At 39.2% G+C, this 16,554-nt stretch overlaps 2 protein-coding genes across 3 annotated transcripts; both read right to left on the minus strand.

Annotated features, from left to right (window-relative positions):
* Positions 1-634: 634 nt before the first annotated feature.
* On the minus strand, positions 635-6,281 carry LOC310779274 (uncharacterized protein). 2 transcript variants are annotated; one of them, XM_083639795.1, is made up of 11 exons: positions 6,143-6,281; positions 5,618-5,869; positions 4,642-4,767; positions 4,414-4,429; positions 4,249-4,331; positions 3,687-3,713; positions 3,506-3,562; positions 3,263-3,325; positions 2,788-2,853; positions 2,051-2,116; positions 635-1,836 (listed from the first exon to the last, which is right to left on the minus strand). In XM_083639795.1, exons 1-11 carry the CDS (start codon positions 6,249-6,251, stop codon positions 1,829-1,831), a joined length of 873 nt encoding a protein of 290 aa, XP_083495921.1. In that variant the 5' UTR covers positions 6,252-6,281; the 3' UTR covers positions 635-1,828. The 2 variants fall into 2 exon arrangements, with proteins under 2 accessions (XP_083495921.1, XP_083495920.1); XM_083639794.1 differs by having other exon boundaries at positions 3,506-3,574.
* Positions 6,282-9,490: 3,209 nt separating this feature from the next.
* On the minus strand, positions 9,491-16,350 carry LOC310779733 (Fc receptor-like protein 5; the record flags this gene model as incomplete). The annotated part of the gene is made up of 6 exons (XM_083640226.1): positions 16,286-16,350; positions 16,006-16,041; positions 14,411-14,683; positions 13,434-13,715; positions 11,142-11,414; positions 9,491-9,834 (listed from the first exon to the last, which is right to left on the minus strand). Exons 1-6 carry the CDS (start codon positions 16,323-16,325, stop codon positions 9,491-9,493), a joined length of 1,248 nt encoding a protein of 415 aa, XP_083496352.1. The 5' UTR covers positions 16,326-16,350.
* Between the last annotated feature and the right edge of the window lie 204 nt (positions 16,351-16,554).

Genomic DNA, 16,554 nt, shown 5'->3' on the forward strand with positions numbered 1-16,554 from the left:
AATAGCATCCTGGATATTTAAACATCATCTTCAAAAACATTTTGTATGCGAGACACAAATGAATTGATATTTGATCATCCATAGTATATCATATGGCACAGAGAGACCCTGAGCTCGCACTAGTAGTCCCAATAGTAACTGAATGCAAAAAGCATCAAAAACTACACAGCAGCACCACCAAGTGGATAGAAGGAAAACCTCTGAATTTCGTTTACAAATCAACACTGGCTAGAGAGCTCATTCATGTTGATATTTCCAGTAAAAATGGTGTTTAAATACAGCCTGTGACTGATACAATTTAAAATTTTACTGTATTACCTTTTATTTACCCAGGGGGAGACTGAAAACGCTTTAGCTCTTTTCCATCAACACCTTGCCTCACATTCACATCCAGGCTACTTGATTGGTCAATACATAATGCAGGCTTTACAGACCAAGGCTAGGTCAGAACCTAGCATATGGCCAGCGTGATAAAGCCTTCACGCACATTGGACTGGACAAAGCCACATATAGGGCCTGCTTGCGCTGGCCAAAAAGAGACTACCGTTATGAGGAGAAAATTGTACAATATTTTTCAATAATTAAAACACAACTGACAGCTTGCTCAAGACATTAAATATTTATTGTTGCATAAACAAAAGATCAAGCTTTAAAATATAATATAAAATAAAATAAATGGTTACATTTCACTCAAGGATAAATAAAGTATGTACTGTATGTATGTATGTATTGTAAAGTATGTATGTATGTATTGTAAAGTATGTATGTATGTATCTATGTATGTATTGTATGCACGCATCTATCTATCTATCTATAGTATATACAGTTTTAAAAGGACAGAGGGAAACTCAAAAATGCATCATTTCAGTTCATTACATATGAAAAATAAATTCTGGACATTCCTCAGCTTATGGAATAAGACGCTGACTTAAAGCAGCATTATAGGAAAAATACACGTCCTAAATCACAAAGTGTGGTGTCCCATCCCACTAAGAAGATCCAATAGATTCTCAGAAACCCATCAGTCATAAAACTCCATGCCTTGAGCGTGGCTTGCTCTATCCCTAACCTCAGTCAACCCAACCACCTCCAGGAGAACCAGCTGGGATTTCGGTCCAATATGGTGGACATTTTTCAGACTATTATGGTTTGGGAACAGTGGGCTGTCGGAACCGGCAGCAGTCCCCATGTGCAAACCAGCACTCTCCTGCAGCCGCAGGAGGACAGCTTTTGGGATTTTCAGCTTTTATGACCACAGGCAAGCAGGGTTAACCACCACATCAGCCTATATACAATGATCTATGCAGTAGCAGGTTATTTCTAACTTAGCATAAACAATAATAAACCCACAACAAACGAGTACAATAAATTCATATACCATTATTGCCACAGCTTGTGATTTCTGTCAAAACTGATCAAATTGAGTGTTTGAGTCTAATTCACTCCACTTCTCCAACCCCCCAAGAGTTGGGAGATATGCAAAATATAAACTCTAACAGTGGCAGTGGTCCTGCGAACAACACACTTACAGGTGTAATTCAACTTCATTCAACTACATCACCTGCCTGCTATCAAAATAATCTGTACAACATGATTGTACATGTGATATTTGAATAGTAGAGATACCTATATACAGTACAATATAGCATGCCCCAGGCTACGGATAAACTTATGCTCAGAAAGGTGATACAGTTTAAAAGGCATGGCTAAAATGATACTGATGGTCTGGTAAGTACGAATGCATTCTCTGTTCCATGTTTTCTTGTCATCCCTCTCGCTCTCTCTCTCTCTCTCTCTCTCTCTCTCTCTCTCTCTGGTGCACGTCTCTTTATGGATCTGGAACAAAAACAGAGCAAACAGTTTAAAAACTCAACCTCAAAGATATATTATATACTGTTATTGAAGATAAATGAGTGCTGTCTGACATTAAACATTAAATTGTAACCTGTTTAACTATCTGTAGAATTCAGCATAAAAAAACAAGTAAAAATGTGTCTATGATATGGCAGCTCTATATTTAGTATGATTAAAATAAACAGATTTAAATTACCAAGACTTGTTCCCGGTTTGACATCAGAATAAATCGTATCTTGATCTTCCGCAGGAGTTGATGATGCTGTGGAGCACAAAACAATCCAATTAAAATGTTAAATAGACCTACAGTATTTTGATTCTGTCTCCAAATACTCAGTTTTAATCTGTATCTCAGTAAAGTACTGCAGCTGATAAAGATCGCCAGTATGACATGGCTCTGCTTTTACAATGACAATGTACTCAACTGGTGAAAACACCCATAGTACTCATACTTACAACAGTTACCAATGAATCAGAATCACTTTTATTGCAACAATATGCAAAGATTATATACAAAAAATTGTCTTACAAATGTTTCTTATGTAAGTATGTGCAGTCCTGTATATTGGACTGCACTTGCAATTTTTCTGATTTATTTGTCTTTTAGATATCATCTTTTTATCTTCTGAATATTGATATGATGAATATATACACGGACAGGAGGAGTGTTACTCTGTTGCATACTGGATACATGTATGATTAGTTTTCTCCAAGTCATACATGAAAATAAAATGCAGAAGACAACATGGATGATCACTACTATAGCTCCCTGGTTACCACAAGTGTTGGTAAACAGGTATTTCACAAACATGGCAGGGTCATATATGTGGAGGGGAAACATACACTGAAGTAGAAGTCATGTAAAACTGTAATATGTTGCACGGCACGCTAACACTACAGACTGCAGGTGGATATACTGTAGGATTTACTCACCTTTCTTACCCTTGGCTTTACGTTTATCCTGGTGGTGAACCTGGGCATAGGTCATATCTGGGTCATCTAGAACAGAGGACACATTTCACAAATCATTTGTAAAGCAGACATGATCAACTGCATTTATGCAACATTTGGATTACACCCATGGATACAATTATGCATACAAAACATAAACAAATGTAAAAACTCTTTATTTATACTGGATTGGCTCAAATGTATCTGACACCTTGGGAGTATTTTAATTGTCTCATTAGAATGATCTGGGCATTGGGTAAAAGACTCTGCATGTGAGCCAAAAGCAAACAGCCAAAGTGACTGAGGTGAACTGCACTCTGACCCAGGATTACATCTGTATCATCAGTAATGATGCTGTGATACAGTTTCAGTAAAGAGTTTCTGTTAATGAGTTTGTGTCTGAAAGGTTAGTGATGATTATGAAAGGTTAGTGATGATTATGAATCAGTGATTTTACCTGAGGTTGATCCTATCTTCACATCAGAATACACTGTGTCCTCCGCTGGATCCACATGCTTCTCTGTTCAGGATGAGCAGAATTAATAGATTTTTTAAAAACATCTACTTCTTTTTTATATTTCTGCATTGCTGGCTAGTCTTATCATTTCATGTTTAGTAAATGTAAATGAGAATGGTTTCTCAAGTGATTTTACCTGGTTAAATAAAGGTCAAATAAATAAAGGTTTACATGTGTACTCACTTTTCTTGTGAACTTTTTTGAGCTCAATCGAAGAATAGGTGACGTCACTGGATTCACCTGAAGGACCAGCTGAAATGTAGATTTTTCGACTTACTGGAATTTCAATCAGTCAGTTATTCATATTAATTTAAGTGATTCTAGCATTTCCAGCTGCTCCATAATCATAAAGTAAATACTGTACCTTTGTCAGTGTCTCCACCAGCATCACCTACAGGTCAGTAAAAAATAAAGGCATGGTCAAATGTATCACATTCATTCTATGATACCAACTTAAACCGCATGTGTTCTAAAATACCAGTATGCTCAGTATGTTAGAGCTGTTGATTGTTTTAGATGTTCGTAACACATTTTTGTTAGTCAAGAGTCAAGACCCGGGTGAATAAATGGCATTAAGAGTATTTTCATACTGTAGAGGCAACATTGTAAAGTAATGGTTTTGGTTTAGTTCAGTTTATGAAAAAGTGATTATGTTCCTCATCATAATATTACATGATCATGATCATACATGGTCATCTGTGAGGTGCAATGTTGTGTCATAGAACAGATGGTTATATAAACTAATGATCTAACCCTCAACCTAATTGGTTGACTGTTCGACTGTCTCTAATTGAGTGATTGCTTTAATGATGGATCAACAAAGTTCTAATCTTAATGAATCTGAATCTCAATTGATTAGAAAGTGATTCTTAGACATGTTAGTGTTAGGATTTATGATTAATTTTTAAAAGCAATTTTTGACTGACCCTGGAGTGGAGTCCGTCCGTTCACTTGATCATCTCTCTGGTGTGTAGTGGAGCTCTGGTTGTTGCTCTGAGACTCGATGGGTCTAATAAATGTAGTAAATATAGTAAATAACATGGAAGTTATGACTGTTATGGTTAAGATGAGAGAATTGATGCTGTACTTACCTGCCACAACATGGACCTGTGGAAAACACATGTGTTGTTAAATAGTGTTGCTTTACAAACGGCTCCTCTGTTATTCAGTGTCATGACATGAGGGAGAGTTGCTCAGTGATTTAATAAATTTAAATCAATTATATAATTATTATTATACAGTATAACTATATCATGATTATATCATAATTGAATAGTCACAGTGTAATCCTCCCTCTAATATGCAGGAGAAAGTCTCACCCTTGGACTTTCTGCAGATGAGCCACAGCAGCAGCAGGAGGATGATCAGTAACATGACAGCAACCAGTACAATGATCAACCACACAGGAAATGAAGAGCTTGAAGGAGTGGTCACTGCAACTAGAACTAGAGAGGTATAATTAATAAACACACCTGTGATGTCACTATATCAACACTGACTTATTTTAAAGTGATATACAGTATGTGTGATATATGATATGTATGTGTGTGTGTGTGTGTGTGTGTGTGTGTGTGTGTGTGTGTGTGTGTGTGTGTGTGTGTGTGTGTGTGTGTGTGTGTGTGTGTGTGTGTGTGTGTGTGTGTCTGTTTTGATTCAACTCTTAAAAGCTTTTTATCACATCCACATCTGTCTAACATTGAACGCAGGAATATTAAGTCATTGAAATTACCCTGACTGTGTAATTTCAATTAATGTATTTCATGGTTTCTTTTTTAATACTAAACTACATAAACTAAACTACTAAAAATCTGTATTTTAGGCTTCTGAGTAATTTCTAAGAATTTGCTCCTATTTTAGTTTTTGATGTAGGAGTATTGATACATTGTAACATGAGACATTACCTAAAAGATAAATATGTATTTACAAGATGTGAAGTTCTCTTAGTCCACACTAGGTCATTAACTTTGTTAATGTTTGTTCAATGTTAATTGAGTAACTTGTATTATTATGTTTTTCTCTTGAGGTGAGATCTTTATATAAACCCGTAGTGGGTTTCTATCTCACCTGCACATGTTTTTTTCTCCAATGTTGTAAACATTTTTTATTTTGTTTCTGTTTTCCTTTAATGTGCAAATAAACATAAACATAAACATAAACATAAACATAAACATAAACTTTACAGTTAGAGTATTTGTACTTTTACGTGAGTAAAAAAAAACATCACTACTTGTTCCATCTCTGATTGTAACAAAGTGAAAAAGAAAACAAAGAAGAATCTGTTTTAATTCTACTCACCTTTGACTGCCATCCAGCTCCGTGGTGATTCTGTTCCAGGGTATCCAGAGTGTTTACACTTGTAGAAGCCTTGGTGTGACTGAGACACAGCATGGATAGTCATCTCCCCTCTGGTGTCATTTTGGATCAGTTGGTCATTTTGATAGAAATCCACATTAGAAAGTAATGATTCTGTTCTGGTTTTACAGCCAAGAGTGACAGAATCTCCCTCAGTCACAGGATGAACAGGACTCAGCAGGAGAAGACGTCCAGCTGTGAAAGAGTTAATTAAATATGAAGAGTTTCAGTCCAAACTGAGATATCCATTGCAAGTTAGAGACATAATCTTACAAAAGATCATAGACAATAACATTCATTATGGAACATCATTCAAGTTGTATTAAAGCTACATTAAGACCTTTGCTGAAAGATTTCTTAATGAATACAAAGGCATGTAACTCTTAGGAAACATGTCCACATGTTAGGATTTTACCAGGAAAATATAATGAAATGTTGAATGACTTAATGTAATGTAGAACAACATACAGTGTAGAGTGATGTTGACTGCGTTGCTGAACTCTCCTGATCCAGACTCACACCAGAACACTGCAATAACAGACCAGCTGTTGATGATGTTGCATTTGGATCCAGTCATTGAGCCCCAGTAAGATGAACAGTGTGTCAGGTATCCTCTCTCATTAAACCTCTTCACTGTCCACTCAGTAGAGTTTCCCTCACAGCTCAGAGAGACAGACTCAAAGGTGAAGTGCTGCGTTCTGTTGGGACTCACTGTGACAGAAGCTGATGAGCCTCCATCTGAAAGACAAAACACAATCAGAGGTCAAACTGACAGCAGATATATTATGACATATTTGAAGAATATGAAACTATGAGGCAGTAGAGTGTACTCTTGACCATGGTACCGACTCCTGCCTACCTCCCCCTCAGTTAGACAAAAGCACACTGACACGTCACTCATCTTGATAAACCGTCTATGAAACATCTAGTAGACAGGATGAAGTATTTGGGTCGATTATGCCAAAAAAGAAAAGCTATTAAATTATTTCAATTTTGTAAATTGTTTTCCTATTGCTGGCTTTTCAAACAGTAAAACATTTTTTTTAACATTTCATTGGTACCATACCTATAGTAACCTCCTAACCTATAAGTAACCAGTGTATGATTTATACAGTACACACTGTGAATGAATGAATCACACTCACCTCCAGACCAGATAAACTTAGGTTGACTGTCATCAGTGTAATAGACAGGTTCTCCTCTCTCAGCTCTACACATATATCCTCCTGTGTGTGTGGGTCCATGAAGGATGTAGGAACCCTCTGCAGTGCCATTGTTGCTACCAGGCAGCAGCTCATAGGTGTAGGAGTTGTCTGGTAGTTTGGGAACAGCCTTGTACCAGTAGAACCTCCATCCTGCAGATGAAGCTTCAACCTCACAGCTCAGAGTTACTGAGGCTCCAGGACTCAGCCACTCAGGAGAGACTGTGAGGACAGGTGTGGGTTTATCTGTTGGAAAGAAGTTTTCTCAGAATTAAAACATGACATGAATATACCGTAAATTCCGGACTATAAGCCGCACCTTTTTCCCCGTTTTTTGGGCTTTTTTGGCCCCTGCGGCTTATATAACGGTGCGGCTTATCTATGGATTTTTTCAAAAAAAAAAAAAAAAAAAAAATCTCTCTTTTTTAGCACTCTTTCTAACTATAAATCCACTTCTGTTTTAATTTCCTCTCTTGCCCTCTTTTCACCACACTGTATGACACTGTATGACACTGTATGACACTGTGTGCACTGTAAAAAACAACACAGGTGGTGTTGTGTTATGTTGTTTTGTTGAAATGTTAATAAATGGGAGCTTCCTCAAACAGCCATCTCTTTCCCGACAATCCCCTCTGTGCATGAACCCTTACATATGGTAATTAAACATTAAAACACAATAAAAAAAATAAAAAAAATACCATTAACTCATTGAGTGCCATGGACGTCTTTCGACGTCCAATTAAATAGTGACGTAGAGTGCCACGGACGTCTTTCGACGTCCAATGCGTTTTTTGACGGTGGGACGTCGATCAAAGCCTTCCGCATTTCCTGTACAACTATTGTAGCTATTGGAGGTCTATAACCTATTTTACAGAACCCTTAGGTGGCGACAGTGCTCTCCAGGTTAACAGAAAGGCAGAGAAAAACAGAGAATAAGTCGTTGGGGAAACGGAAATCGCATCGCATCCGTATGCATCGATATGCATGAAGCGTTTTAACGTTAGATGTGCCCGCAGCAGCCAATCTGCTCCCACAATTGAGCTCCTGCATGTCCGCTGCGACAGCCCATTCGCATGATCAGCCGTGGAGTTATTATTCTCAACTGGAAGCATAGGAGCCGGTGACAAGCACACGCGGAAGGCTGTAAAAAAGCTGGATGTCGCGCACCCTTCACAGTGCAGAGCAAATTCAGCAGAGAGCCACCTCCCATACAGGAGGAGTGTGCAGTTGAGGCGGGGCGGGGCGGGGCGGGGCGGGGCGGGGGGGGGGGGGGGGGGGGGGTTCACGCAGAGCAGCACACAACACTGACCCAGACAGACCCAGGCAGCAGGACAGGGTTGGCAAACGCAAGCCAGAATATCCGATGCCCACCAGCAGCAAATCAAGAAAGCAAAGAAGCTGCAACCAGCAGCGCACGCAGGGGCCAGCGCTGCTGGTTGCAGCTAAAAATATTATTCTGCCAAACAAAATTCCCTGGCCTTCACTGTTTTATTGAAGAAAATTATTTTTGAGGTGTGACTACATCAGAAAATTAGCTTCAGAGTCAGTGATGTGTTTGAAATGTTTAATTTCACAAAAGGGCCATTATCTCAGCTTCTAGAAAAAAACTGCTCTTTTTTGTTAAATCAAGCTATCTTCTCCGGCTGATAACTAAAGAACGGAAAATGATATCAATAAACCTGTTCTTGCTGATGATAGAAAAGAGTCTCATTGTTCTTTTTGCGTGTTCATTGTTTACATAGTAATATCACACAATATTCTGTGGGCCTCGAGAAATCACTGAAAAAAGCTCTGAAACTCTGGCACTGGGAGCGTCCGTTCTCCAAAAGTGGCTGGCACTCAATGAGTTAAAACACCCGCGGCTTATAGTCCGGTGCGGCTTATATATGTAAAAAATAGTCAACTTTGCAGGTGCGGCTTATACACCGGTGCGGCTTATAGTCCGGAATTTACGGTAGCCTCTTGTTGGTGTATTAAATGCAATGCTTGAGTGAAAGATAATCTGACTTACGTGATACTGTCAGTTTGACGACACTGCTCCACTCTGTTGAAGACTGCTGTCCTCTCTGTCTGCCCTTACACTCATAGTCTCCACTGTGGTCTGTATAAACAAAGCTAATCCTGTATTCACTTTGTTTTGGAGGTTTGATTGAGCTGTTTGTTTTCCATTCATACTCCCAGTCAGTGTCTCCTCCTCCCTGGATCTCACATGTGAGAGTGATGCTCTCTCCACTGTATATCTGAGGCCAGTTGGGTTGCAGGGTCACAACAGCCTTGTTTGCAACTGTTGATATCAAGAATCCACAATTATGATACAAATAGAAATATAAAATGAACAGGACAAAAAAAATAATAGCTTTCTTAATACTACTGTAATCATGAATGCATGTTTTATTCCAAAACAAGACTATAGGTCACTCCCCCTCTCCTCTCTCTCTCTTGCTCCTGTGTGTGTGTGTGTGTGTGTGTGTGTGTGTGTGTGTGTGTGTGTGTGTGTGTGTGTGTGTGTGTGTGTGTGTGTGTGTGTGTGTGTGTGTGTGTGTGTGTGTGTGTGTGTGTGTGTGTGTGTGTGTGTGTGAGAGCATTCTGCTACTCATGTTGCCACTGGTTTGTCCTACAGAGCTGCCTTCCTTCCTTCACACAAAGCCTTGTAGACTGGTTGGTTCCGTCCAGCAACAAACTCACCTAGTTTGGTTATAGTGATGACATCACTGTCCTGTGTGAAGTAAACCTGCTGTCCTCTCCCTCCTCTGCACATGTAGACTCCTCCCTCTGAGACATTGATAACTCTGTTTAGAACGACTGCACCATCCTGCATGATCAGTGTGTAAGGGCCTGTGGTTTGTCTGAACCAGTAGTATTCCCAGTCAGAAGAGCCCTCCACAGAGCAGGTCAGCGTCACACTGCCCCCTACTGGTATGACTGTTGTGTCAGCACTCAGTGTGGCCTTTGGTTTATCTGCGGTTTGGTTTAGAAGAAAAACATTTTAAATGTAAATTCACTATATTAAGACAAACACAGCTATTCATTATGCACTCAATTTAGGCTTAGGTTGTGCTGTTAAGATTAGAGTGAACAAAATATTTGTTTTGTTATTTTCAACTGTCGTCCCTGGCCTGCGGCAAGATGTCATAAGCCACCTCATTAACTTATCTTATTTATCATTACTAAATTACTCAATGAGTCGAATTTGATGACTCATCCTTTTTTTTTTTTATCACAGACCACACTGATTGCCTCAAAGAGGGCATTAACAATTACATGATTAAATAAATAAATAAATGCATGCATGCATGCATTTCAAAAGGTGCAGTCCACTGAATGACGGTTCCTCTTCAGTTATTTCTTTCCTCCACAATAAAGTAATTGAAGCGGTTGCGCACATCCAAAAAATGTCAAGCAGGTGCAGGAACCAAAAAGCTCTACAATAATGAAAAAAGGAAGGTCCACACTCTGAAGCTCCGTTTACCTTTTTATTAAGGCCTTCAACAATAATGTGTGTCAGACATAAAAATCATACAAAGACACCATGTTAACATAACATGGTGTTAACATGTTATGTTAACACCATGTTAACATAACATGGTGTCTTTATATGATTTTTATGTCTGAGCAGTCGCTCGAAACGTCACACATTTCTGTTGGATGGCTTAATAAAAGGTAAACAGAGCTTCAGTGTGTGGACCTTCCTTTTTTCCTTATTTCCCCACAAGAAGAAACCACAAGGTGACTATTAGTTCCTGATTGGTCCTGAGGGGACTGCATTATTCATGAGGGACAACATGTTTACTATTGTCTTGTTTGGACGTGTAGATAGATGAAAACATAAACACATGTGACATAGTGACATATTTATTATGAATGAAAGATGATCTGACTTACATGATACTGTCAATGTGGTGGGGTGACTCCACTCAGTAGAAGAATATAGGTCACTTCTCTGTCTGGCCTTACATGAGTAGTCTCCACTGTGATACACAAAAGCTCTGTCAATCTGATACACAGCTTGTTTCTCAGGTTTGTTTGAGCTGCTTGTTCTCCATTCATACTCCCAGTCAGTGTCTCCTCCTCCCTGGATCTCACATGTGAGAGTGATGCTCTCTCCTCTGTATATCTGAGGCCAGTTGGGCTGCAGGGTCACAACAGCCTTGTTTGCAACTGTTCACACCAAAAATACACAATTATGATACGAATAGAAATATAAAATCAACAGAACACATTTTGTAATCATGAATGCATGTTGTTTTATTCCAAAACAAACTCACCTAGTTTGGTTATAGTGATTTCATCACTGTCATGTGTGGCGTAAACCGGGTCTCCTCTCCCCCCTCTGCAGCTGTAGACTCCTCCCTCTGAGACTGAGATAGCTGTGGTTAGAATGGCTGCACCATCCTTCATGATCTGTGTGTAAGAGCCTGTGGTTTGTCTGAACCAGTAGTATTTCCAGCCAGAAGAGCCCTCCACAGAGCAGGTCAGCGTCACACTGCCCCCTACTGGTATGACTGTTGTGTCAGCACTCAGTTTGGCCTTTGGTGGAACTGTTGTTTGGTTTAGAAGGAAAACATTTTACAAGTAAAGTCACTTGATGACAAACACAGCATGTGTGTATCTATATATGTATATATATGTGTCATCACTTTGACTACACCAGACATGGCAACCAAGTTTTTCACTTGCACTCAAGTCGCATGATGTACAAAATGACTTCAGACTCGACTCAAAATCTTAGAATTTTAAAAGTACACTGTCCAAATAAATAATTCATTACATAAAGTAAGTTAAATATTTTCATAATGTGAACATCAAAATCTTATTTGTGTGACAAACATTTGGGTGGGGTGGTCCTGTGGCTTTACAAAACTGAAATCTTCCTTTCACTTAAAGGGCTCTGGTATTCATTCTGTGTAGTCATTTTAAAGGCCAGTTCACAGTGTGAACTGGCCTTTAAAATGACTACACGAACTAAAAATATGAGTGATTTTGATAGCGAGGACGATATGCCATTCACCTTGGTGACAAGAGGATACAATTATGAACCAGAGAGAGTAATATACAGAAGAGGAACTTTTACAGAGAGTGAACAGGCGGCGCGGCGAGACAGATACGAGGATATGCTGCCTAAATGCCGGGGTGCCCTGCAGACCTTTTTCACCATTCCCAGGATAAATTGTGGAAAACGTCCCAGACCAGAGAGGCCAGGTGACTTGTTGTCTCTAAAGTAAGTCAGTGTTTTATCTCTCTTCTAAGCCTTCCTGTTTTGTAAACCGCGGCTCTGTGCTCTGTGCAGGCTTTTAGCGGAGGAATACGGTAGTTGTACGGTTGGGAGAAAAAGCAGTGCCGAATGAAACTGCTGTTTGGTGGAAAAGTAAAGCGCTGAAAATTGTCAAAATAGAGCGTACATGTACACAGATATCGATTTGTTTAGGTGGGCGTTGTTTTAGGTGGCTAAATTACGTTTTAGTTGTTGACCCCCCGTACTTACAGAGAAAAAGCTGGTTTGGCTGCTGCTCCGAGTACCGGGTCTCGTAACACGCTGCGTCCAGCGTCCAGACCACTGTACTTCAGTTAGTGTATCGAACTAGCTGATAGGACCCCACTTCAAACAAACCTAACTATCCCTTTAAACAGCTGAGCTTACATTCTGAGTATGATGCATTAATTGATCCTGTACTGCACATTCTCATTCCAATTGAATGCGTCAAACATCGCTCTGTCACACGCCTTGAGGCGCGCACACGGACGCACATGGTTGGGTTGAGGCACAGCCTTTGCTGCAAAGGTCAAGTGACACCTTGGGGTTGGGGTGAGGCACAGGGGAGTTAGGGGGTTGGGTTTAGGCACTGGCCTTGTTTGGGATTAGAGTTTGGATATGGTCGCTTGCTAAGGGGCTAACGTAGGGTGACCAGACATTTTAGCAATTTCTGACCCAGAAAAGACTTTGAAATCAGATCGCCGTTGTATCAACCCGCCAGGCCCAACACTGATTAGACCTCTGATAGACAGTTGAAATGTTTGCTGGGGTATTTAATGTGTGCAAATAAATAAAACTAAACTAAAAATATAGTAACTGGATCTGGTCAGCTTTTAATGAACTGTGACCATATAGAAACATCTAGGCTGCACCTCTAAATGGTAGAAGTGGCAGATCCAGCTGAAGTCATTCTTATGAGTCAAGTAGAACATTTTGAAAAAGATTTAAACAGGAGTACAAGTGTCTCTGGAAAGACAGTGCCACCCATTATTTCTTGTGTCTTATTGTATGTTATCTACCAGAGAGAGTTATTTCTTCTATATTTAGACTTCATAGGTCAGAGCAGGAGGCATCTAGGCACTCAGAGTCTGACTGATAGACTCTGGGTTCCCAGATTGAGCAGTATGTAGCCCATGATCAGATATTTATTAGCCTACCCTACATCATCCAGTTGACCTGATCTGACCACCTCTTCAGATAATTTGCATTTATATTTATATTGCACAGTGAGCAAGGACCAGTTCTTTTAAGGAGTTTGAATTCTTGATGATTTCAGTTTTCTAGCTCTAGTATGACAGCATCTTACCTTCCACTTTCAGTTCCCTCTCTTTGGATTCTGCACCGGCCTGCTCACCAAATTTACACTTGTAGGATCCCTCATCTGTCTTTGATACTGGATTAATGGTCATGTCATTGGTTGTTTCAAATATTTTGATTGAAGGATGGTTTGTGTCCATTTGAACGAGTGATCCATCTCTGTAGAAACTGACTCTGTTCGTATTTCCCTGAACACGATGCCGACAGCGCAGAGTCACTGACTCTCCCACAAACACAGCAGAAGCAGGACTGTCCAGGAGCACATTACCATCTATACAGGAGGAGAGGAGCCTGTTTCAGTCAGTCAGCTCAGTCACATCATCACATACTGCATGATGAGCAGGATATGTGGCAGCATATGACATAATGCACTCAGGACATTTGAAAGAAATCAGATACATATTATTTTCTTTATAAGAATTAATTTACCGATTTTTCGAATTTCCATCAAATTAATGATAAGCCGACTTTAGAAATACTGTATAAGTTAATTTCCCCATACAGTCTGAGTTCACATAACAGAAGACTGCACACATAATTTGTTGCGCAAGTCAACTTATTGTATAAATATGTGAATCTCTTCATGGTAAGAAATCAACTCTGTGCTGAATTCTTATCTTTTTTTTGTCCTCTTCTCCCTCATGGTTATGTGTGATGGTTATAACCCTTTACACTGCTTATACCTTTACTAAACACACATTTTCAGTTGAAGAGTGGTAGCCTATATAATAGGTCTACAGCTAGCAACTCTAGTTAGCATTGAGGGGTCTGAATCTAAAATAAATCTTATACTATAAAGATTAAAATCATAATTACATGTATATTTTTATACATCATAAAAGCACAGTAGCAAACAGGGTATTATCATACTGTAACTCCATGGGTTGAACAACATCCTTAATGACTCATAAATAAGTGCTATAGGTGAAGGTAAACAAGATGGTGATAATAAGTTTGATGACTTACCTGATACAGTCAGAGTGACTTTATTACTCTTCCTTTCTTTTTGGGTTCTGTCACGTCTGAGAGAACCAATACACTGATATTCACCACTGTCGTCTGTTTTTATAGGTTGTAGTGTGCGGCGTTTATGCTCAGAGTAGGAGAAAACCTCTCCACCATCCTTGTCGATTCTGTAATCCCAGTCAGTCTCATCTCCTTCCTTCATGTCACATATGAAGGTAACAGACTCTCCACTAAATACAGGGGAGCGGTCGGGTTCAAGGGTCAGCTCAGCATCTGTTCTCCCAACACAAACACATACAGCACTACACTATTAGAACAACACAAACACATACAGCACTACACTATTAGAACAACACAAACACATACAGCACTACACTATTAGAACAACACAAACACATACAGCACTACACTATTAGAACAACACAAACACATACAGCACTACACTATTAGAACAACACAAACACATACAGCACTACACTATTAGAACAACACAAACACATACAGTACTACACTATTATAACAACACAAACACATACAGCACTACACTATTATAACAACACAAACACATACAGCACTACACTATTAGAACAACACAAACACATACAGCACTACACTATTAGAACAACACAAACACATACAGTACTACACTATTATAACAACACAAACACATACAGCACTACACTATTAGAACAACACAAACACATACAGCACTACACTATTATAACAACACAAACACATACAGCACTACACTATTAGAACAACACAAACACATACAGCACTACACAATTAGAACAACACAAACACATACAGCACTACACTATTAGAACAACACAAACACATACAGTACTACACTATTATAACAACACAAACACATACAGCACTACACTATTATAACAACACAAACACATACAGCACTACACTATTAGAACAACACAAACACATACAGCACTACACTATTAGAACAACACAAACACATACAGCACTACACTATTATAACAACACAAACACATACAGTACTACACTATTAGAACAACACAAACACATACAGCACTACACAATTAGAACAACACAAACACATACAGCACTACACTATTAGAACAACACAAACACATACAGTACTACACTATTATAACAACACAAACACATACAGCACTACACTATTAGAACAACACAAACACATACAGCACTACACTATTAGAACAACACAAACACATACAGTACTACACTATTATAACAACACAAACACATACAGCACTACACTATTAGAACACCACAAACACATACAGCACTACACTATTATAACAACACAAACACATACAGCACTACACTATTAGAACAACACAAACACATACAGCACTACACTATTAGAACAACACAAACACATACAGCACTACACTATTAGAAGATAAACGAAATACTGGAAATAGTTTTGTTTTGAGCGATATACAATGTGACAAATAAATTGTGCAGAAACATACAGTGATATGCATGTAAACATTTTCAGATAGGAAGAGGAAGCCATACAGAACAATAGAGTAGAGATTAATGTTGAGTGAATGAATAGATAAAGAGAATAGAGAAAGTTCTGTCATCACCTTGAGCGTGTCCTTGGTAGAGGAGTGTACTCATCACTAAAATAAAGATTGAAACCTCATCAGACACTATCAAACTGTCAAAATAACAATCAACAAAGTTCAAACAGCTTGACTTTCATCAATAAATAGAAACATATTGATTACAGCCACCAGACTGTGCTCTATTCAAACTGTCAGTGACAAAGACATGAGACAAACCACTGATGCTGTGTTCTGTTCACCACAACATTGTCATTATTCTGCAGCATTGGAAGACAGAAAGTCAGTATGTTGTACTCACAGAATAACAGGAGCCCAGCACAGAGCCAGGTGCACCCCATCCTCACATCCAGCTCAGCTCCACTCTGTCTCTCTGCTTCTGACTGACTGTTCCACTTCCTACAGAGTGAGCTTATAACCTCTGTGCAGGAAGAGACAGACAGAGAGCTGAGAAAGAAATGACGTTTCACGCCAGCGTGAGTTTGTCCAACTTCTCCTTCTATGAGTTTAGACAATCGCTGCTTCCTTCCTCTTTATTGGAAGCCCTCACAAAATGTTTAGTTTGACCGA

Source organism: Poromitra crassiceps (assembly GCF_964638095.1).
Source record: "Poromitra crassiceps genome assembly, chromosome: 7".
NCBI classification, from domain to species: domain Eukaryota; kingdom Metazoa; phylum Chordata; class Actinopteri; order Beryciformes; family Melamphaidae; genus Poromitra; species Poromitra crassiceps.

What these genes read in the sequence shown, in the direction of transcription:
- LOC310779274 (XM_083639794.1), bottom strand. Translation starts at nt 6,251, where the DNA reads ATGACTGGATCCAAATGCAACATCATCAACAGCTGGTCTGTTATTGCA. An exon ending in AGTCAACATCACTCTACACT is followed by an intron (nt 5,870 to 6,142) that starts GTATGTTGTTCT and finishes ACTCTTTCACAG; the next exon opens with CTGGACGTCTTCTCCTGCTG. An exon ending in CGGACGGACTCCACTCCAGG is followed by an intron (nt 3,714 to 4,248) that starts GTCAGTCAAAAA and finishes ACTGACCTGTAG; the next exon opens with GTGATGCTGGTGGAGACACT.